This window comes from Manis javanica, chromosome 8 (genome assembly GCF_040802235.1).
Source record: "Manis javanica isolate MJ-LG chromosome 8, MJ_LKY, whole genome shotgun sequence".
NCBI lineage: Eukaryota > Metazoa > Chordata > Mammalia > Pholidota > Manidae > Manis > Manis javanica.
Window position 1 is genome coordinate 109,818,082 of NC_133163.1, and position 23,691 is coordinate 109,841,772.

The following is a 23,691-nucleotide window of genomic DNA, read 5'->3' on the forward strand; positions in this document are numbered from 1 at the left end:
GGGTGCGGAGGGAGAGAGAAGGGGCTTAAGGGGCATTATGATTAGCACACATAATGTAGAGGGGTCATGAGGAAGGCAGTACAGCACAGAGAAGACAAGTAGTGACTCTACAGCATCTTACATTTCTGAAGGACAGTGACTGCAATGGGGTATGGGGGGGACTTGATAATAGGCGTGAATGTAATAACCACAATGCTTTTCATGTGAACCTTTGTAAGATTGTATATCAATGGTACCTTAATAAAAAAATAAAATAAAATACTGTTAAATGTCTATTTGTTTTTTACCTCTGTGAAGAGACGAGCATCATCAGAAAGCATATTATAGTCCTGTGCACATTTCTTTGCAGAATTCTGCAAAAACTTTAAGAATTCAGTAACTTCTTCATTCACGTGTTTTTTCATATCCTGATTTTTAAAAAGTACGTATGTCTTAGAATAAGAAGCTTGGCCAAAAACAATCACTTTTTAATCATTGCTGTAATAACTTGTATTTAAAGAATAATTAAAGTTATCATATCCAAAGCAGAAATCACAACGAAAAAGTTAATAAAAACTATTTTCTATTAATGATGAACTTGTTATTATAAACTCCATAATGTATACAAATGCTGAATCTACTATGCTGTATACTTGAAATTACTATAACATTGTATGTCAACTGAAGTTCAATTGGAAAAAAAAAATCTCCACAAAAATGGAAAAGCAAATGAATATTACTACAATGCCTGCTTAGGAAGTAATAAGCTTATTTTATAAAATGCTCTTAATTAACATAAAAAAGAACACCCAAATGGAAAAATGAGTAAACAATATGAAAGGATGAGTTACAAAAGAAGAAATAGAAATGGCCTATAAACATACAGAAAATGTTTATTTTCATTAGTAATCACTATAAGTTAATGTAAAACAAGGGATCATTTTTTCCAAATTAGAGACACAAAAAGGTAATCTCCAGTATTAGTGAGGGTATTTATAAAAACAAAAAACATAAAACTTTCATACAACAGTGGTACAAATTCGTTTAAACTTTTGGCCAAACAATTTACCCATGTTAACTACAGATCACAGCCTTAAAAACATGTATAGTTTGTGATTTGGTAATTATATTTTTAAGAATTTATCTTGAGAACACAGTCATAGATATGAACAAAGAGTTTACAACAAAGATGTTCAGCATGGCATCATTTCCACAATTGCGAATGTGGAAAATAAAGTAATAACTAAACAAAATTTAAAGCTGGTTCAATGAGCAAGGTAAAGTTCTACTACTAGCACCTAAGATGAACTGGAATGAAATATGTTCAAAACTAGATGCAGTTCTGAACTATAATAGAACCACCAAAAGAATTAAAGCACAATGCTCCATAAATTAAATTCCTTAAATTTTCCATTCTGTTAACATACTTGCATCAAAAAATATAAAAGCAAATTTAAAATATTTCCTAACTTTTAAATACTGTTTGCTGAGGCTGAAAAATAGAATACATACCAAGTATTGCAAGTAGTCATTTTTATTTATTCCAACAGCTTTGGGATTTGCAGGAGTTTTTGCATATTTAACCAATAAGTCAACATAACCCCTCTGTTCTCTCTGTGAGAAACGAGAGAAACGAGGATAAGGAACTCTTGGTTTTGGAAGAAGAACCATTCCAACTGTGGTTTTAACTTTTTCCTTTGCTGGAGTTGCTGAACTAATTGCCGGTTCATTTTCTACAGAATTTGCTGAGGCATTCAAATTTTCTCCTATACGTCTGGAAAAAAAAATACAATTCACAAATATGTGCTTTTCACATTAAGATTAGTATCATGGAACTTCATGATTCTCAATCACCAGGGAGAATACAGCATGATTAACGTAGTAAATTCTGGATCATTATCTAACTCTACCACCTGCATTTTGACGTTTAGCCATTTGGTGTAAATTAGGAATTCTGCTGGGTAGGATCACATTACCAGCTTACCTTCAATTATCTGAGGAAGAAGCATAATCCTTAGATAAATGCCAGTTTGGAAATGTTTTCCCTTTATTTAAGAAGGGTAAATCACTCCTGCCAATTACATATGTAGGTATTTCGTGTTCTCATTTTATTACAAAGCAAGTTGCTTTTTAATGCTTAATTTCCCCAGTAAGATATATCAGTTAACATGGTGAACAAAATCCACTAAGAACAGAATATTATGAGATCAAGTTTGAAGTTCACAAATTCACTGGATTCTAAATTTTCTAGTTTCCTCTGCTTTAATTATCTCAAAAATTAAAAAGAAAATCCCAACACTGCCATATTTTACCTAAGCAATACTGGTATTAGAAAAGTTGTATAACCTTCTATCTCCATGTATATGGCTGGGTCCATGGAAATGTCTTTTGCTTTGTATGGATGCAAAAGAGAAATCTTGGCATACCTATAATGAAATGCACTGGAGGAGAAGGTAGTGAGTAGCTAAAGAACCTGTTACCACATTTGTTTATGAAACATTACATCCAATTAAAATACTACACCAATTAAGGTATATCAATGCAAATTCTTATCTTGTTCATAATCTGTCTCTATTCCTATTTAGTTGTAATCTACATTTTTAATAAGTAAGTTTAAAGGACACATACACAGTGCATGTACACAAACACATACACACACACAAACACAAGTATGTTTCCTTAGCCTCTACAACTCGAATTTCCACCAAAATAACCATACCCTATGATTTGGTCCCAAATTCATTTCAGAAGGGAACAACAACAATTTCAGAAGGGAAACTAACGAGAAGGATGGATGTCTGCTGATCCACTCTTCATTCCTACATTCACTAGTATTTATTGAGTAACTACTATGTGCGAGCATTATGCTGGGTACTGGAGATATAACCAACACTGAGTGCAATACAATCTCTACTCTTTAGGACCTTGTAATCAAGTGGATCAAACAAATGGGGAAGAAAGAAAAGTAAATATGTACACATCAATACAATGTGACTATGGCGATCTGAGGTTTCCAAACTGAGCATACTGAGAAGGTGACTGAGAAGAATCCTAAGGACACGTGATTAAGGACTATGCGGGAGAAAGGGGATGGGTGAGAAGTATCCAGAGCAGTGGTTCTCAACTGGGACAGTATTAATTCCCTCAGGACATTTTGGAAGCTGGTGGGTGCATCTGGGTTGTCACACAAGAGGAGATTAAAGGCAATACCTGGTGCCTGTTCTACATGGTAGAGTCCTGCACAACTTTTGAAGGGCCCTTCTGACTTTTTCTTATATACAAATAAGTCTGGTCTATTATTACTTATCCTAACAATACATTATTCTTTTATTTTTCTTATGATTCTTTTATGGTATAATTTATCTTAATATCTTTTAAATGTAGCCTTAATCATTTTAACTGGTACATCTGATTATTTCATTGTAACTTCTAGTGCAATAGTATCTCTGCATTTGCATATTAAATACATGTTAAAATGTAAATTATTTTCCTTTTATTTCACATTTATGCTTATATAGGGCATTACTTTTAAATATTGTACCTGTGGCTATTACTATGAATTTCAGTTCAGGCTAATAAAGGAGGTGTCTTATTTCTTACAAATTTTTGTTACGAAAGTGGGAAGGTTTTGGTCTGATAAGGTTGAGAATCACCAATCTAGATCTGTGTCTGGACAAAGAATGAGTTATTAAGCCCCATCCAAAACTACCACTGATTTGTTTTACGTCACCTTTGTAAGCTAGAATAAATATAGTAAATATTACAAAATTCTTACAAAAAGACTTAAGGCCCTCGAATAAACCAAAATATTCAAAACCACTTTTTTAGAGCTAAACTATGGATGTAAAACTAATCAAGAGCTAGCTAGTGACTAGAAAAACAATTTTAGAAATTAAAATAAGGATGCTTAGATTGCCTTTAAAAATAATACAAGTGAAAGAAGACATACTTAGCTACTAAAGTTTCTCCAATAACTATATAAAAATAAGCATATTTTAGGTTAACAAAATGAATATTAACTGCTGATCTTGGGAGAAATGTATTACAGCAAATTGATTTCTCACTAGAAAATGTCTTGAGAGCTACTCAAACCTAACAGCATTGTGTCCGCAACTCTTAACAATGCTGCTTCACAGCTGTCTCTCTGAATATGAGAACATGTCAGTCCTTGTGGCACAAACTGGCAAATTTAATTAAGCTGCTGTAGCACCAAGATGCTGACTCAGATATGCCAGAGTAGGAATGTCAAGAATTCTAGCAGTTTAAATTGGCTACATTTAGCAAAGAATGAAATGGCAGCACATCAAGACCACTTCTCTGTGCAGTGCTGTCCGAATCCTCATCAGGACGCAAGCCAAAAGCAACTGACAGGGTTTCTCTATCCTCATTTATAGCATTATATTTTATTTTAGTTGATGGTTTGAAGTGTTCCCCTTCATTTTGTCAACTACCTATTTTCCTTTTTTACTTAAAGTTTCTATGAAAAAAAAAAAAGCCAGAATTAAAAACTCTCTACTGGATTGGGTATATTCTAAATAGTAATGGGAAATGGTGCTTCTAGCCTCCATCTAAAATATACCTGCACATTACTAAATTTGATTTATTTTTCTGTATTAAACATGTAAAAATGTCATAATTTTTTTTTTGTATCTGAAGCTACTTTCCCCCTTGTTGGCTTAAAATGCAGTTATAACTAACTACAACCAGGAACTTTAATTTAAAAAAAGGGAAAGGTTTACCTTTTAGTGGAGGGAGAAGAGTTGAAAAACCTCATATTGCTGACTCAGTGAAATAATCTCTGCATTTGCATATTAAAATACATTTTATAATGTAAATTATTTTCCTTTTCAATAGAGGTATTGATATTTCCTCAAATATGTTAGAGAACACAAAAATAACAGAATTAGGCCTAATAAAAGTTTTTTATTTTTTCATGAAGAAAATAGGTATAAATGAATAGTCTCAAAATCCAATTCTTACTGTGATAAAACTTAATATATAAGGTTAGCAAAAGTGACTAGAAATATATGAAATCAATGCCTTCAATCTTTACTTTTTCTATGTAAAAAGGTAAATTATTATTTTGTGTTGTATAGAAATCTAAAGAAAAAACATGTTCTAAGAAAAAAAGACTTTAGGAGTTAGGTGTACCCAACTACCAGCAAGATGTCTTCTCCCTTTTAAATAATCCAGACTATAACCCTGTACCTGGGATGGGCTGACTAGAACTGGACTGAAAATGAACCATTAGAATAATTAAGAAATAGTGGCAGAATGAAGAAGATTGATATTAGAAATGTTTACTCTAAAAGGTGAGGTAAAAGTGGAGATAAAAGTTAATAAAATGGTGAGTTTGTTCTTTAAAGGTAAAGATACATGTTCACTAAATCCCAGGACTCTAGAATTGGTAGGCATTGATTCAAATAAACAAAGGCAATTCTTTAATTGATAATAAGTTTTAAAAATCAGTTATCCCCAAGGTATGGTACAAGTTGAATAATGAAAATAGCTTTTAAAAACAGCCATAGATGCACATTCATAAGGGATCTACTATCTCAACCTTCTGTTGCTGAAAGTAGCGAAGACATTATAACTACGTTCTTTAGCAAGAAGAATTTGCTTCTGAAATTGCCTCTTACACTTATTTTTGAAATTGTCTCTTTAATACAACTTACTCTTGCTTTTATGTGACTTATCTATTTATTTGATGAAATCAAAAAAGCACTTGTTTCCTTAATGCTTTCAATGGCAATATTGTAGTATCTTTCAAAAAAACCCACCACATGCATACCCTCCTCTTACAGGAATTTATCGTATTTAATACCAATGTAAATATAAAAAGGATGATCACCATTGGTAATAATATAGGAATGGAAACGACCTAAATGAGTATCTACATAGTCAATTAATTGATTCCACAGACACATCCTCAAAGGTTCAGCTTGAAAAGGCTGGGCTGAGGGTGAAAAATCAGTATTTTTTAAAAACTCCACAGTGTGGTGATCCAGTATGGTAAGCCTGAAAAGAAGATGGCAGAAGAGACTGAGAAATGCCACAGTCACAAGAAAACTAGGAGGAAAACTAGGAGGGTAAGCTACCTCCAGAGTCAAGAGCTTACTGATGATCTTGAGAGGAGCAGAGTGGGGTGCTCAGTGAAAGCAAATGCAGTAGGATGTGCAGTGAACTTGGTTTTTTAAAATCTATTCTCTCAACCTGTCTTTTGATTGTAACGTTTAATTCATTTAAAGTAATTACTGATAGGGAAGGATTTACTACTATTGCCATTTTGTTTTTCGTTCTCTGTATGTCTTAGAGATGTCTTTGTTCCTCATTTCCTCTCACCAAGCATATACAAGCTTTAAAGAAGTGTTAAGTACAGATGAGAGAAGAGGTAAGAAAATAACGAGGAGGAAATGAGGAGTCCAGGGATTGAGACAGGAAAAACTTGAGCACTTCAAAATACTGATCAAGAGAGAAGAAAAATATAGGGTAAGAGGGGATGCTAACTGATAGAAAGGTACTGAGATGGCAGGAAAAGATGGAGTCCCATCCAATGCAGAGGCTGGACATATGCTTCACCTACTGGGAAAGGGGTGGAGAAAGGATGATAGTAAATGTTGAGCTCCCCTAGGGGAACTCCCCAATTCCTCATTTGGCATATTTACACCCCTTCCTAGTAAATCCCATTACTTGGTGTCGAGATTCATTCACAGAAGCATAGAAACAGCTAGCCACAAAGAGCAGAAGTGCTGTTTTAGGCAGGCAAGCAGTGAGAAGGGAAACTTATCACATAATAGCCATTTTCATACCAGAGAGGAAAAAAAAAATCTCTGGCTATATGGCAGTATATACACCCATCTGACCAAACATTTCAATTTATATGAATTTATCTTGTAGAAATAGCTACAAGAAATTCATCGATGTATGGTTTCTAATTACAAAAAAAGAGGAACACAAACATTTTACAATATAGGACTAGCTAAATGAAATGAAAAGTTTATCTATATTATGAAGTAATATGCAACCACTAAGAACATGGAGCTACAGTGAAATAAGCCAGGCGGAGAAAGACAAGTGCAAAATGATTTCCCTCATTTGTGGAGTATAACAACAAAGCAAAACTGAAGGAACAAAACAGCAGCGGACTCACAGACTCCAAGAAGGATCTAGATGTTACCAAAGGGGAGGGCGGGAGAAAGGGACTGAGGGGCATTATGACTGGCACACATGGTGTGTGGGCAGGTCATGGGGAAGACAGTATAGCACAGAGAAGAGAAGCAGGGACTCTGTGGCATCTTACTATGCTGATGGACAGTGACTGCAATGGGGTGTGGAGGGGACTTGATAAAATGGTTGAATGTAGTAACCACAATATTGCTCATGTGAAACCTTCATTAGAGTGTGTATCAATGATACCTTAAAAAAAAAAAAAAGAACATTGAGCTGTATGTGAGAGGGCATGGAAAGATACACACCAGAATGTTATCTAAATGAAAAAGACAAATGGCAAAAACAATTGTACAGTATTTATAGTATTTATAATATGACCCCATTTTTGTTTAATATATATACGATCATCTGTGGAGAAAGGTTTGAAAGTATATACACACACACCCCAGAGCAGTCAGTCATCTTTGCATCTTTGGGTCTGGGTTCTTCTATTTTCTAAATTTTACATAGATATAAAACTTTAACTATCATAAAAATAACAAATACAGAAATAAATAACCAAATAAATAAAGATATTACCTGTTAGATAAAATACATAATTCTTTTAAACTTGGAGCCATGGAATGATCTTTATAATTTTCTCTAGAGAAAAACGTCTTAAGGCCATTTTTTGGGGAAACATCCCTGTGAAACAAAGTAATTTACTTGCACTGGACAATTCAAAATTGCATGCTAGATTAAGCAACATAATGGTACAATTGCAAATTATGATTACATGCCTTCTATACCCCCTTTCCCAGACAATCATTTCTTAACAATTTTAGTTTCATGTACCCTATGTGAGTTTAAATGTTTTACTTCTTGAACAGCTTTTAGCCTTGGCCCATTCTTAAGTTCTCCAGTTCTAACAATCTGCTCTGCTTTTTCCTTTAGTACCCAAGTAAATGCCAGAGATACTTCAGGTTTAAGAATAGAACAGACTGAAGTCCAGTAAAGTGTCTGTCTGGGGCAGGGCTCACCTTGGGCTCTTTGGCATGATATTAAGAAATTTGATTGCTTAAAGTAACCAGCATTTATTTGATGCTCACTATATAGAAAGCACTTACTATAATACGTCTCTAAATTATGGTGTTACAAAAAATCATATATGACTTTAGAAGTGGTTTTAATAGAGGGACACCATTTATCACTTTGCCAAGTTAATGAAAATAGATAGTACAGTCAGTCTTTGCAGTGTCTTGTGGCATGGCCCAATAGTTAATGAGACAAAAATAAGTTGAGAAGCATTTTCTTTAAAGCAACTGTCTTCTCCTTGGCTAGCAAAGAGTGGATGCTCAGTAAATGTGCATTAAATTGATATATAGCACATGAATTAGTTAGGTCTCTATAAAGCCACTATATAACTTAACCAAGTCTTCTCTTCATTAGGTTCTCATACACTTATACAGTTGATGCTTTTACATTATCACTTGATAAAGATTCCAACATAACAAACAAAATCTATTTTATTGTTTAAAAGGGTCTTTTTAATACTTGTACAGAACTGGGCAGTGTTCTTGGATACAAGAAAATTCAGCATCTCTCCTTCACTAAGAAACCAACAATAAACACAAGATAGAGTTATACCTAGTAGCAAACTGACTAGCTGAACTGTTGTCATTTTAGGAGAGGAAGTGCAATCAGCTAGAATCCAGAAGTACTCAGTATGTAAAGATGAGAATGGGGTAAATACTGAGCCACTGGACTTGTACCTTCTTTCTGTTTCCTCCAAATCTCTCAAAGCCTGAAATCCTCTTTACCTAATCCAGCCACCAGCCCCACTTCACTCTTTAGATTAGAAACAGATTCAATTTACCAGTTCAGTCTTGGTTCACTGATGGCCATCATGGAGCTCATATTCCTAGATTTCTGCTTCACTCAAGCTCACAATTCTACTGCCTGGCAGTGCAGCTCCAGCGGAGGCACGATTTCTCCAGAACCTGCCCTCAACTGCGGAAAGACAAAAGGTCAAGATCAAAAGCAGGTGATGGCTAGGCCAGGTGCTCTTAATTCACGTGAGGAAGAACCTGTTCCTAACACCTACCCTCAACCGACACTAAGATAGAATATATCAGACAGATGAATATTCCCCACGTATTTTGTAGCAGAACAGCAATATTGACATAGGATTAGTCCTTCTCCATTTAAATTACACACTCACACTCACTGAGAAAACAGAATGGTGTTCTCATTACTTACATACTGTATCACTTTATGGCACGGAGTTGTATGTGTTAACTCAGCATCTCCCACCCCCTTACTGTCAAAATAAATCATGCTTCCCGTTTTCCTAACCATACATTATGTATACGGGGCAGATTCTGGCAAGCAACGCAGCACAAAAGTTCCCTGGGTATCAAGAATCTTCCAAAGAAAACTTCAATTTTGAGGAGACTGAGGTCCAAGCAACTTTAGTGAACACTTCACAGGATCGCTTAGAGGAATTACCAGGTTTGGTCACTGGCATGACCACTCCATGTTCAGCGCTTCTCCCTCACCCCGAGAGTACTAAAAAAAAAGTGGTATGTGAAAAACTAGCAAATTTAGGAGTCGGTCTCTCTGTACCTGACCGGCTCCTACTATATCGACATTTCACACTTCGACCCAGTGTGGGGGCTGGAGAGAGAGAGTCGATAAAGGCAAAAGCGGTGGCTGAGGGAAAGGGGATGAAAGGAGAGACAAAAGTTCCAGGTAGGCGAACAAAGGGGTGAGCAAAGCCGGGAGAAGGGGCCGCGGCCGGAACCAGGAGCGGAGGGTCCAGGACCCGCCAAGGGGGCCGCCATGTTCCCCCCTCCCGGGCCTCCCGAGCGCGCCCGCCTGCAGGACAGCGCCCTCCGTTTCGGGTCTCGGCTGCGGGGCAGCCTTTCCGCCCACCTCGTGGTCGACGGCGGCTCCGGCCCGGGCCGCAGCACCCACTCCGCACACGCTCCACCCCACTCCTCAGGCACGCGCTCCCTGGAAAGGCCTTATTTAAAGGACGTGGCCGCGCCGCTCCGGTCCTGCGTGGTGACGTCACCAGCGTCCCAGAGGGCGGAGCCCTGCGTCTCGAAAGCTCCCCCACCCCCTCGCGTACTGCACGTGGGACAGTGTTTGCTGCGTTCGTCTCGCCCCGTGGGAGAAGTTGTCAAGCTTGAGGGAATGATAATTGCAAGGACAGGAGTCAAGCACACTACTGGAAAGACTCAGACTCGGTTGTTACCTTAGGCAAATGTCTTAACTTCTCTAGCTCTGACTTCTCATCAGTAAAATGGAGATACTATTAGTGCCTACTCAGTAGGGTTTTTGAAAGGATTAAATGAAATAAGGGATGAAGCTGTGCTCAGCACAGCACCTGGCACACAAGAATGTCTCCGCTCCACACCCATCTAATTTTGGATGCCAGTTTCCACCAAAGACTACTCTGCTCTCACACTAGTTTATTCCCATTAATTAAGGAAACTATTCAGCACTTAAATTTTGTGTGTGGTGCTGGGTACCCATAGGATTAAGACCGAATTCCGAATTTGGGAATCTAAGATATTGACATTAAGTAGCTACAAAACAAAACAGAAAGTGATAAGCTACATTATAGGAAAGACTGAATTCAGAGAGGGAGACAAATTACTAATGAAAGGGACAGAAAGCAGGTTCGAATAGCTGAAGATATTTATTGTACTTATAGGTCAGTTATTACATCGGGCACTTGACATATCAGCTCATTTGAAGAATTTGAAGCATGTGGATGATGGGAAAGGGCATTCCAGAAAGAATGCACAAGATGCTGCATAAACCTATTGCATGATAGAGTCTGTGTCAGCAGGAATGCATTTTCTAAATTTTAAAATGATTTATGGTATTGTTTAAAATTATGTTTACATAAAAGTTATACTTACATTGAAAATCTACCTTCAATACAGGGATCCTTAAGTAATATATTTTGCCTGGAATGCAAGGTCTATGAAGAATATGAAAGGAAAAAAGCGTTTGAAAAAAATAGGTTGAGACGGGACCACAGAAGACGTTATAAAACAGACTAAGGATTTTTATTTTATTGTTTAAGAAATAGAATGCTGAGAGGTGGGATAGGGTGGGGAGTGGGGAGCTTATAAGCAGAGAACAGACACAATCAGAGCTTTTATGTTTCCGGAAAGTTTATCTGGCAACATATTGAATGAGTTTGTAGGGAAGAAGCTGGTTTGGAGACAATGCTTGCAAATGCTTGCAAATCAACTGGTGCAATACATGCCACCAAGCAGGTAATTTTTCTTATTAGGTGAGTGTTGTTGATGGCCTGTACTAGGACAGAGATGGACATCAAGGCAGTGTAGAGGTTCAAGTGTTGGGTACTATCTCACAAAGCATGCAGTCAGAGAGAGTTGGGAGTCCTATCCTAGTCTTCAGCAAGGGCTCAAGAACTGCCTGAGAAGTGTTCAAGCACTCATGCTCCAGGACGCACCAGCCCACAGCCATGTAGTATGATGACATCACAGGAAACAGCCTGTGTTTAGACTGCAGGTTATCATCGAGCAGTTGATGTATTTGAGTTCCAGTGGTTCCAACATAGCACATAGAATCAGAATTTTTAGAGCCAGAAGGAACTTTGGAGGTGATCTAGTCCTTGTTTTCCTGATTAGAAAACTGAAGTCAAGATTTTCAAGTGACTTTTCCAACATTACATGATCAGTGATAAAGCTGATACTAAAAATTAGGTCTCATAACTTTTGGCATTACAGCATATTAAATATATGCATCCTGTCTTCTTTATGCTCTACTTTGTAAATCAGAAGCAGTTTAGTTAAAAGAGCAAGGATTTTTGAAGTCCGGCAGATATGGATTTGTATCTCAGTCTTTCTCCTTACTGGTAGTACAATTCTAGATATCTTGTGTCTCCTCTTTGAGCCCGTTTCTCCATCTGGGTAATGGAGACAGTAATATTTTACCTACAAAACTGTTGTGAGGATTAGAAGTAATTTGTAAAAAAAAAAATAGAGTAAATGCAAAGAGTAAATGTTCAACAAATAGTACCAACTAGTATATAGTTTTTCTGCCCCCATCCCAAAACCCAACAACCCTACAGTGGAGGTGGCATTGTAAGAAAATGATTCTAATACAATAAATAATAGTATACATACATATTATAGATTCTGTGGGAGCACAATGAGGTAGGAACTCATTCTGACTGAGAAAATTTAGAGACTACTTCATAGAAGGAGTTCAATTTACACTGGGTCTCGAAGGATGAGTAGGAGTTCTCTGGGTAGAGAAGGGGCTGTGGGTTTTCAGGTGTGAGAAGCACAAAAGTGTGAAATAGTACTGCATGTTCTGGGAAAGAGGAAACTCTACTGCATTGTTATGTGGGGGAAATAAAGACCACTGGGCTGGAAAAGGGGACAGGGGCGCCAGAGAGGGCCTTCATACAATGCTGGAGAATTCCAATTTTGGACTTTGTTTTGTGGTTGATGGGGAAACCAGTGTGTGTGTTTACAACATCTTCATTGAGATATAACCTATGTACCAAAAAATTAACCTTTTAATTGTGCAATTCACTGATTTTTAGTAAATGAACAGAGGTTTGCAACTCTTAACACTACTATGTTTAAAAATATTTCTATTACCCTGAAAAATCCTTTGTGCCCATTTGCAGTTAATCTCTCTTCCTACCCCCAGGAATAGGCAAACATTAATCTGCTTTCTGTCTCTGTAGACTTGCCTTTTCTGGACATCTCATATAAATGAAATCATACATCCTACAGTCTTTCGTATCTGGATTCTTTCTCTTAGCAGAATATGTTTGAGGTTCCTCCAAGTTGTAGCAGGTATTAGTAGTTGTTTTGTTGTAAGTTGTAGTGGAATTTGTGGATATGGCCCATTTTGTTTATCCATTCACTTGTTGGTGGACATTATATGTTTCCACTTTTTGGCTATTGGGTTATTTGGCTCATTTTTTTTTTATGAGTAGTGTTGCTCTGAGGATTTGTACACAAATCTTTGTGTGAACTTTTTGTTTGCTCTTGGGCAAATACTTAGGAATGTAATTGTTGAGTTGTATGGTAAATTCAGCTTTTTAAGAGATGGCCAGATTACTTTCCAAAGTGATTATTCCATTTTATTCTGTGAATCTTTAAGCAGGATAAAGATTTCGTTTTCCATTTCTGCAAACTGAGAAACAAATAAACTCAGATGTTGAATGAGAAGTCAATTTCATTTTGAGAGAATTTTTAACTGTAGGTACTTATTTTGAGTTTATAAAATGTTTCATTGGACCAAAATTAAAAAAGAACTCTTAGCTGCAACCACCTGACTAAGTGAAGTTATTATAGCTGCTACTAGATGCGTATTTCTTCTTGTGGACTTAATCAAGACAGAGAAAAGTGCAAGTTCATCTATTTTTTTATTAGTACCTTGTCATTTTCATACCCCTCAGCTAATACACTTCCTTTGCTTGATTTGGGGTGAAGTTGTCCATGGAGAGTTTATAGCACAGTAACTACCTCACCTGGGAAATTGCTGCATGAATTTATAAACATCTGTAAGGTCCTTTTAAAATGAGAATCCAGAAGCAACAGTCTAGCAAAGAGGTTTAAATCTTGTAATTGATTCAGAAAGTTTTGGGGTAAATATTGTTGCCAGTAGTAGTTTGCTCAAATCAGGCTTTTCAGCAATAAATGGTATTTCAAGTGGAGAGGGAATTATTATTATTCCTGAAAACCAACAAAATACTCTGGCCCAGGATATGCTGTGACAGAACAGAGTGCCTAAATGTTCAAAATTTTCTATTCAGAAAAGAGTATACTTTCTAAAATATATTTTGTCATGTTCTGGTCCCTGGGCTAAAAAAAAGACCCAGAAACAACCATTCAGCTGAATGCTGTATCTTTTATAGGGAGCACAAACAGAGAGAGGCTGATGATAGCAGTTAATTCCAATAATTTTAAGAGGACACAATTATATATGCTTTTAGAATGCAGTGTGTATTTTATTGGAGGGATAAAGAAAGAATGGTCAGGGATTCAAGATGGTGGCATGAGAGGTGAGACAGAGAACTCCTCCCAAAACCACATATAATACAAAAATACAGTTAATACAACTAATCCTAAAAGAGGAACAGGAAAGAAGGCTTCTCCAGACTGCATACACCTGGAAAACAGAGCAGACCTCATGAAACAGGAAAACATACCAAAGCCTTGATCTGGGGGGACCCAAGCCCTTCCTCCACCCAAGCTCACTGGCAGGAGGAAGAGAAATGGAGTGGGGAGGGGATGGAAGCCTAGGACTGCTGAACACCCAGCCCTGGAGATCTGCTTTGCGAGCACAAACCCATATTGCATGGTGCTCTGGAGATTAGTGGGGTTGGAAAGCTAAAACAGGCAGAACACTTGAGAGGCTGAGATTCCAGCCTTTTGTGGAGGACATGGATCCACATCCAGCAGCTCTGGGACAAAGGAAAGGAAAGGTTGATGGTCTGAGAGGTTTCCTAGCAGCGAGAGGGCTGCTGAAGGGGCAGGGTTTGCACGGACCTTGCTGTGTGGGAGAAGGGATAGGTGGGCAAGGTTGTCTGAGTGCGCTCTGCCCAACAGATTGGGAAATTTCAGGAGCTTCAGGCGCTCCACTTCCCTGGCTGGCTACTCAGCTCAGAGACCCCCCACTGTGATATGCAGCCTGCTGAGCCTTCCTCATGGCCTGCCAGGACTGGCTTGCAAACTGGCAGTCACTGCCCTGGCATCAGGCCAGCCAGCCCCGCCTATGACAGCTACACACACAAAGCACAGAGGCTTACACCTGTGTGCTTGGCCCACTGGCTCTGACAGTGGAGACAGGCACTGTAGCCAGGAAGCAGGAAACAGCTCTTTTCTCTTCCCAGGCACCAGAGCTGCTCCCCTGCAACCCCCGACCTCACTCCAGGGGTGAGCAGTTCCAGAGACTAGAGCTTCTGGGCACTACAGGGTGCTACATAGAAATATGAAATGTCAAAGGAACCTGGTTCAGACCAAAATCTCACAAACTCCAGAAAAAGGGCAAAATGAAACTGAAATCACCAATCTTCCTGAAAGAGAGTTCAAAATAAAAATCAAAACATGCTCATGGAGGTACAGAAAATATTCAAGAACTCAGGTACGAATTTAGGATGGAGATTCAATCATTAAGAAATTCCATATCTGAAATGCAAGATACAATGGAGGGATTTAAAAGTAGATTGGATGTGGTAGAAGAGATGGTAAATGGAATAGAAATTAGAGAAGAGGAATATAGAGAAGCTGAGGCACAGAGAGAAAAAAGGATCTCTAAGAATGAAAGAATACTGAGAAAACTGTGTGAGCAATCCAAACAGAACAGTATTCACATTATAGGGTACCAGAAGAAGAAGAGAGAGAAACGGGATAGAAAGTGTAATTGTGGAGGTAACTGCTGAAAACTTACCCAATCTGGGGAAGGAGATAGTCTCTCAAGCCATGGAGGTGCACAGATCTCCCAATACAACAGACCCAAGGAAGACAAGACCAAGACATATAATAACTAAAACGGCAAAGATCAAGGATAAGGACAGACTTTTGAAAGCAGCTAGAGAGGGAGGATTAAAGATGGCAGTGTGAGAGGTGAGACAGAGGCTTCCTCCTAAAACTGCATATAATATGAAAATATAATTAATACAAATAATCCTGAAAGAGCAAAAGGAAAGAGGACTGCACCAGACTGCATACACCTGGAGAAAAGAGCAGACCTCACAGAGCAGGCTAATGTACCAAAGCTGTGGCCCAGTGGGACCCAAGCCAGTCACCCACCGCAGCTCACCAGTGGGGAGGGAGTGGAGGTCTGGGACTGGTGAATACCCAACTCCAGAGATCTGCTCTCTGGGAGCACAAACCTACATTTCATGATACTCTCGTGATTAGGGGATTGGAAAGTTAAGACAGGCAGAATTCCTGGAGGGTCTGAAATTCCAGCTGCTTGAGGAAAGCTGGGATCCATATCTGGCTGCTCTGGGACAAAAGAAAGGTGGGCAGTCTGAGAGACTTCCTAACAAGGAAGCCCTTAGCAAGAGGGCTGCTAAAGGGGCAGGAAGTGCACAGAGCTTACTGCTCAGGAGCAAGGAAAGGTAGACAAAATTGTCTGGGTGCACTCTTCCCAGCAGGTTGGGAGCTTTCACAATCTTCAGGTGCTCTAGCTCCCTGGCTGCCTACACAGCTCCAAGGACCCCCTCCATGATAGGCAGTCTACTGTGCCTTTCTCCCAGTCAGCCCCACCTGGCTCACAAACCGGCAATCCCTACCCTGGCATTAGGACAGACAGAGGGAAGATCTGTCTACAGCAACTACAAACACAAAGCATCAAGGCTTCTACCTGAGTGCTCGACCCACTGGTTCAGGCAGTGGAGACAGGCACAGCAGCCAGGAAGCAGGAAAAAGCTGTTTTCTCCCTGCAGGCACCAATACCACTCCCCTGCAACCCCCAATATTGCTTCAGGGGCTGAGCAGCTCTAGAGAGTAGAGCTTCTGGACACTAGAGGGCACTGTATACAAATAAGAAATGCCAAAGAAACCTGGTTCAGAGTAAAATTAATATAACTCCTGAGAAAGATGACATGGATGTCATGACTCTTTCTGAAAGGGAGTTCAAAACAAAATCATTAACATGCTAATGGAGGTACGGAAAGATATTCAAGAACTCAGGAATGAATTCTGGTCAGAGATCCAATTGTGGAAGAGCACAGTGGAGGGTATTAAAAGCAGGTTGGATATGGTGGAGATGATAAATGAAATAGAAACTAGAGAAGAGAAATACAAAGAAGCTGAGGCATAGAGACAAAAAAGGATCTCTAAGAATGAAAGAATATTGAGAGAACTGTGTGACCAGACCAAATGGAACAATATACACATTATAGGGATACCAGAAGAAGAAGAGAGAGAAAGGGATAGAAAGTGTCTTTGAGGAGGTAATTGCTGCAAACGTCCTCAATCCGGGGAAGGAGATAGTCTCTCAGGCCATGGAGAGCCACAGATCTCCCAATACAAGGGACTCAAGGAAGACAACACCAAGACATATAGTAATTAAAATGGCAAAGATCAAGAATAAGGACAGACTATTAAAAGAAGCCAGAGAGAGAAATAAGATCACATACAAAGGAAAGCCCATCAGGCTAACATCAGACTTCTCACCAGAAACCTTACAGGCTAGAAGGGAGTGGCATGATGTATTTAATACAATGAAGCAGAAGGGCCTGTAACCAAGATTACTTTATCTGGCAAGACTATCATTTAAATTTGAAGGAAAGAAGAAAAAAAGAAAGGGGGTCTTACGATTATCATGTATAGTGTGTGGGGGGCACGGGGAGGGCTGTGTAACACAGAAAAGACAAGTAGTGATTTTACAGCATACTATGTTGATGGACAGTGACTGTGAACGGGTATGTGGGGGGGACTTGTGAAGGGGGGAGCCTAGTAAACATAATGTCCTTCATGTAATTGTAGATTAATGATACCAAAATAAAACTAATAAATAAACTTGAAGGAGGGATTAAACAATTTTCAGATAAGCAAAACTGAGATAATTTACCTCCCACAATCTACCTCTACAGTGCATTTTGGAGGGACTGCTATAGATGGATGTATGCCTAAGGCTAAATAGCTGTCACCAGAGGAAATAAAACAACAGCAGAGAAAGTAGAACAATTAATTACTAAGCAGATGCAAAATCAAATCAATGACCCCCCAAAGTCAATCAAGCGATAGACAAAGAGTACAGAATATGATACCTAATATATAAAGGATAGAGGAGGAAGAAAAAGGAGGAAAAAAAAAAGAAGCTTTAGGTTGTGTTTGTGATAACATACTGACTTAAACTAGACTGTCAGATAGTAAGGGAATTACCCTTGAACCTTAGGTAACAATGAATCCAAAGCATGCAATGGCAATAAGTATACAGCTACTGATAACCACCCTAAATGTAAATGGTCTGAATGCACCAATCAAAAGACATAGAGTCAATGCATGGATAAAAAAACAAGACTCATCTATATGCTGCCTACAAGAGACTCACTTCAAACCCAAAGACATACACAGACTGAAAGTGAAGGGATGGAAAAAGATATTTCATGAAACTAATAGGGAGAAAAAAGCAGGAGCTGCAGTACTAGTATCAGACAAAAAAGACTTCAAAACAAAGAAAGTCACAAGAGACAAAGAAGGACAGTCCAACAAGAGGATATAACCATTATAAATATCTATGCTTCCAACACAGGATCACCTACATATGTGAAACAAATACTAACAGAATTAAAGGGGGAAATAGAATGCAATGCATTCGTTTTAGGAGACTTCAACACACCACTCACTCCAAAGCACAGATCAACCAGACAGAAAATAAGGACACAGGGGCACTGAACAACACATTAGAACAGGTGGACCTAATGGACATCTACAGAACACTCCATCCAAAAGCAACAGGATACACATTCTTCTCAAGTGCACATGAAACATTTTTAAGAATGGATCATATACTAGGCCACAGAAAGAGCCTCAGTAAATTCAAAAGATTGAAATTGTACCAACCAGCTTCTCAGATCACAAAGGTATAAAACTAGAAATAAATTACACAAGAAGATGAAAAAGCCCACAAACACAGAGGCTTAATAACATGCTCCTAAATAATCAATGGATCAATGAACAAATAAAAACAGAGATGAAGCAATAGATGGAGACAAAGGAGAACAATAACTCAACACTGCAAAATCTGTGGGATGCATCAAAGGCCATGCTAAGAGGGAAGTATATTGCAATACAGGCCTACCTCAGGCAAGAAAAACAATCCCATATAAGCAGTCTAAACTCACAATTAATGAAACTAGAAAAAGAAGAACAAATGAGGCCCAAAGTCAGTAGAAGGAGGGACATAATAAAGATTAGAGCAGAAATAAATAAAATTGAGAAGAATAGAACAATAGAAAGAATCAATGAAAGCAAGAGCTGGTTCTTTGAGAAAATAAACAAAATAGATAAACCCCTAGCCAGACTTATCAAGAAAAAAAGAGAGTCTACACACATAAACAGAATCAGAAATGAGAAGGGAAAAATCATGATGGGCACCACAGAAATACAAAAATTATTAGAGAATACTGTGAAAAATTATATGCCAACAAACTGGAAAGCCTAGAAGAAATGGACAACTTTCTAGAAAAATACAACCTTTCAAGACTGACCTAGAAAGAAACATAAAATCTTACCAGCAACAAAATTGAATTGGTAATCAGAAAACTACCTAAGAACAAAATCCCTGAACCAGATGGCTTCACTGCTGAATTATATCAAACATTTAGTGAAGACCTAATACCCATTCTTCTCAAAGTTTTCCAAAGAGTAGAAGAGGAGGGAATACTTCCAAATTCATTCTATGAGGCCAGCATCACTCTAATATCAAAACCAGCCAAAGACAACACAAAAAAAGAAAATTATAGACCAATATTCCTGATGAACATAGATGCAAAAATACTCAACAAAATATTAGCAAACCAAATTCAAAAATACATCAAGAGGATCATAAACCATCATCAAGTGGGATTCATTCCAGGGATGCAAGGATGGTGCAACATTCAAAAATCCATCAACATCATCCACCACATCAACAAAAAGAAGGACAAAAACCACATGATCATCTCCATAGATGTTGAAAAAGCATTTGACAAAATTCAACATCCAGTCATGATAAAAACTCTCAACAAAATGCATAGAGAGGGCAAGTACCTCAACATAACAAAGGCCATATATGACAAACCCACAGCCAATATTACACATAACAGCAAGAAGCTGAAAGCTTTTCCTTTAAGATTGGGAACAAGATAAGGATGCCCACTTTCCCCACTTTTATTCAACAGTTCTGGAGGTCCTTTCCACAGCAATCAGATAACACAAGGAAATAAAAGGCCTCCAGATTGGCAAGGAAGGATTCTAACTGTCCCTGTTTGCAGATGACATGAGTTTGTACATAAAAAACCCTAAAGAATCCACTCTAAAACTACTAGATCTAATATCTGAATTCAGCAGGATACAAAATTAATACACAGAAATCTGTTGCATTCCTGTACACTAATGATGAACTAGCAGAGAGAAAAATCAGGAAAACAATTCCATTACATCTGCATCAAAAAGAATAAAGTATCTAACCAAGGAAGTGAAAGACCTATACTCTGAAAACTGTAAGACACTCCTAAGAGAAATTAAAGAAGACACCAATAAATGGAAATACATCCCATTTATTGCTCATGGGTAGGAAGAATTAATATTGTCAAAATGGCCATTCTGCCAAAAGCAATCTACAGATACAATACATCCCCATCAAAATACCAACAGCATTCTTCAATGAACTAGAGCAAATAGTTCTAAAATTCATATGGAACCACATAAACCCCAAATAGCCAAAGCAATCCTGAGAAGGAAGAATAAAGCTGGGGGGATTATCCTCCCTGACTTCAAACTCTACTACAAAGCCACAGTAATCAAGACAATTTGGTACTGGCACAAGAACAGACCCATAGACCAATGGAACAGACAAGAGAGCCCAGATATAAACCCAAGCATATATGGTCAATTACTATATGGTAAAGGAGCCATGGATATACCGTGGGGAAATGACAGCCTTTTCATCAGTTGGTGTTGGCAAAACTGGACAGCTACATGCAAGAGAATGAAACTGGACCATTGTCTAACCCCGTACACAAAGGTAAACTTGAAATGGATCAAAGACCTGAATGTAAGTCATGAAACCATAAAACTCTTAGAAGGAAACATAGGCAAAAATCTCTTGAATATAAACATGAGCAACTTTTACCTGAATGCATCTCCTCGGGCAAGGGAAACAAAAGCAAAAATGAACAAATGGGATTACATCATGCTAAAAAGCTTCTGTACAGCAAAGGACACCATCAGCAGAACAAAAAGACATCCTACAGTATGGGAGTATATATTTGCAAGTGACATATCCGACAAGGGGTTAACATCCAAAAATATATAAAGAACTCACACGCCTCAACACCCAAAAAGCAAATAACCCTATTAAAAAATGGGCGGAGGATATGAACAGACACTTCTCCAAAGAAGAAATTCAGATGGCCAGCAGGCGCATGTAAAGATGCTCCACATCGCTAATTATTAGGGAAATGCAAATGAAAACCACAATTAGATATCACCTCACACCAGTTAGGATGGCCAACATTGAAAAGACTAAGAACAACAAATGCTGGCGAGGATGCAGAGAAAGGGGAACCCTCCTACCCTGCTGGTGGGAATGTGAACTAGTTCAACCATTGTGGAAAGCAGTATGGAGGTCCCTCAAAAAACTCAAAATAGAAATACCATTTGACCTACGAATTCCACTCCTAGGAATTTACCTTAAGAATATAGGCTCCCAGATTTAAAAAGATATATGCACCCCTATGTTTATTGCAGCACTATTTACAATAGCCAAGATTTGGAAGCAACCTAAGTGTCCATCAGTAGATGAATGGATAAAGAAGATGTGGTACATATACACAGTGGAATATTATTCAGCCATAAGAAGAAAACAAATCCTACCATTTGCAACAACATGGATGGAGCTAGAGGGTATTATGCTCAGTGAAATAAGCCAGGTGGAGAAAGACAAGTACCAGATGATTTCACTCATCTGCGGAGCATAAGAACAAAGGAAAAACTGAAGGAACAAAACAGCAACAAACTCACAGAACCCAAGAATGGACTAACAGTTGCCAAAGGAAAGGGACTGGGGTGGGTGGCGTGGGTGGGGAGGGAGAAGGGGAATAAGGGGCATTACAATTAGCACATAGTTTACAGGGGGGCACGGTGAAGGCAGTATAACACAGAGAAGAGAAGTAGTGACTCTGTGGCATCTTACTACGCTGATGGACAGTGACTGTAATGGTGTATGTGGTGGGGACTTGGTAATGAGGGGAATCTAGAAACCACAATGTTGCTCATGTAATTGTATATTAATTATATCAAAAAAAAAAGAATGGTCAAAGTGGATGTGAGACTTATTAGGAGGTTACTATCATAATTAATTTGGGGTGAGGCTAATATTAAAATTAATGTTTGTTTTCCAGGTACAGAACAATTAATAGTTGAAGCAACTTCTCCCTCACCAAGAGGAAGTTATCCTGGAATTAAAAGTGTTTGAGAAGTCCATCAAGAAGATAAACAACAAATAGATTATCACTAAGACATGAATATATTTTACTGGAGTCATACAGGGAGAAGACAATCCAGAATCAAGTAAATGCAGAAAGGCTAATTTATCGATTTCCAACATCAGAAACAATTGGCATTGGAAAAACACTAGGACTTTTCCGCAGCTCACTTTTGGTGGTACAGTGCAATGACAAGAGTGCCTGTTAAGCTAGCAAGAGGTGTCTTCCACTGTCGGGAGTCTAGGCTTGCCCTAAGAAAAGGTGGGAGTCCCTGAGTGTGATTCTTTGGGGATCCAGGAAGGTTCTTGACAGAAATTCCCTTGTTGCCATGTTCCTGAAATTCCGGAAGCAAGGAGACATTTTTTTATTCTTCCTGTCTCTAGCAATGTATATAATGTTAATGGCTGCTTTTGGATCATGGGCTTTGAACACTATTGGGCTCCATTTTCAGATTCTGGATCAAAAGCATAAACCAAGGTGTTGAGCTGAATCTCAGCCCATCAGCAGTTCCCACCTTCGCACACGAGCACGGGCCTTTCACAGCCCCGTCATGAGGATCAGAGGCCTGCTCTGCATGGACCCTCAGAGCCCATGCAGAAGTCTAATTCTTGGGGGCAGACTGTTTGACTTTGCCTCATGACAAAACTTGGTAGTAACAGTAGCAACCAAGACACACTTGGTGTCAGGTCTTACCCAGTAGTCTGTAATTGTTACTTCGGCTTTCTCTGCAAGAATTTATTAATAACTGCCATGTTTTCCTTTCCAATTCTCCCATGAGATCATTATAAACAGAACTGTAAAAAGTCCTCTTACCCTCTCATTCAAGTACTCTAGAAGCACAGCAAGCTTCCACACTGGAAAAGTGAATATAAACCATTGTTTTTATCAACTTGGCCAAAGGCCTATAGGTGACAGATGTCATATTTCAAATTCCATTATTTCCATTAACTCTCAATTTCCTGAGATACAAGAAAGTGGTAAATATTTATAGTTTTATGTAACACAGTCCGCAGATATTTCACACACATAATCTCTTTCTTTCTCTTCTCCAAGGTAGTTCTGCAAACTAAAGCAGGATTAGGGATGATTTACTACACCAAGTGTGGGGAACACTTCATATATTTACTTTCCTGAAGGCAAGAGACACTTAGGTACTGCAGTGTACGTATGTGGAGGAAAATGCCAACTCGGTTGCTTTTATTCTGAATTCAGAATATTTTATCATTTGGATGTTCTTGACATGACTTTAAAAACAACTTATTTTTTTTTCACCATTAAAATAGTGTGATATTAGTCCATGTTAAATTCATTGGTTTACTCCTATATAATCTACTCCAAAGAAGGGGTAGGTC

The 23,691-nt window shown here is 38.4% G+C and overlaps 1 protein-coding gene across 5 annotated transcripts in view; it reads right to left on the reverse strand.

Annotated features, from left to right (window-relative positions):
• Positions 1-10,199, reverse strand: part of ICE2 (interactor of little elongation complex ELL subunit 2) — a 53,463-nt gene extending 43,264 nt beyond the window's left edge. For 4 of the 5 annotated variants that reach the window (XM_017659735.3, XM_017659734.3, XM_037004249.2 and 1 more), the window contains exons 1-5: positions 10,063-10,199; positions 9,005-9,138; positions 7,729-7,833; positions 1,492-1,753; positions 288-407 (exon numbers count right to left, since the gene is read on the reverse strand). In XM_017659735.3, the coding sequence (XP_017515224.3) occupies positions 288-407; positions 1,492-1,753; positions 7,729-7,833; positions 9,005-9,045 (528 nt within the window). In that variant the 5' untranslated portion in view covers positions 9,046-9,138; positions 10,063-10,199. The remainder of the gene's footprint in view (positions 1-287; positions 408-1,491; positions 1,754-7,728; positions 7,834-9,004; positions 9,139-10,062) is intronic. The other variant, XM_073211933.1, reaches the window with a different exon arrangement.
• Positions 10,200-23,691: the final 13,492 nt, after the last annotated feature.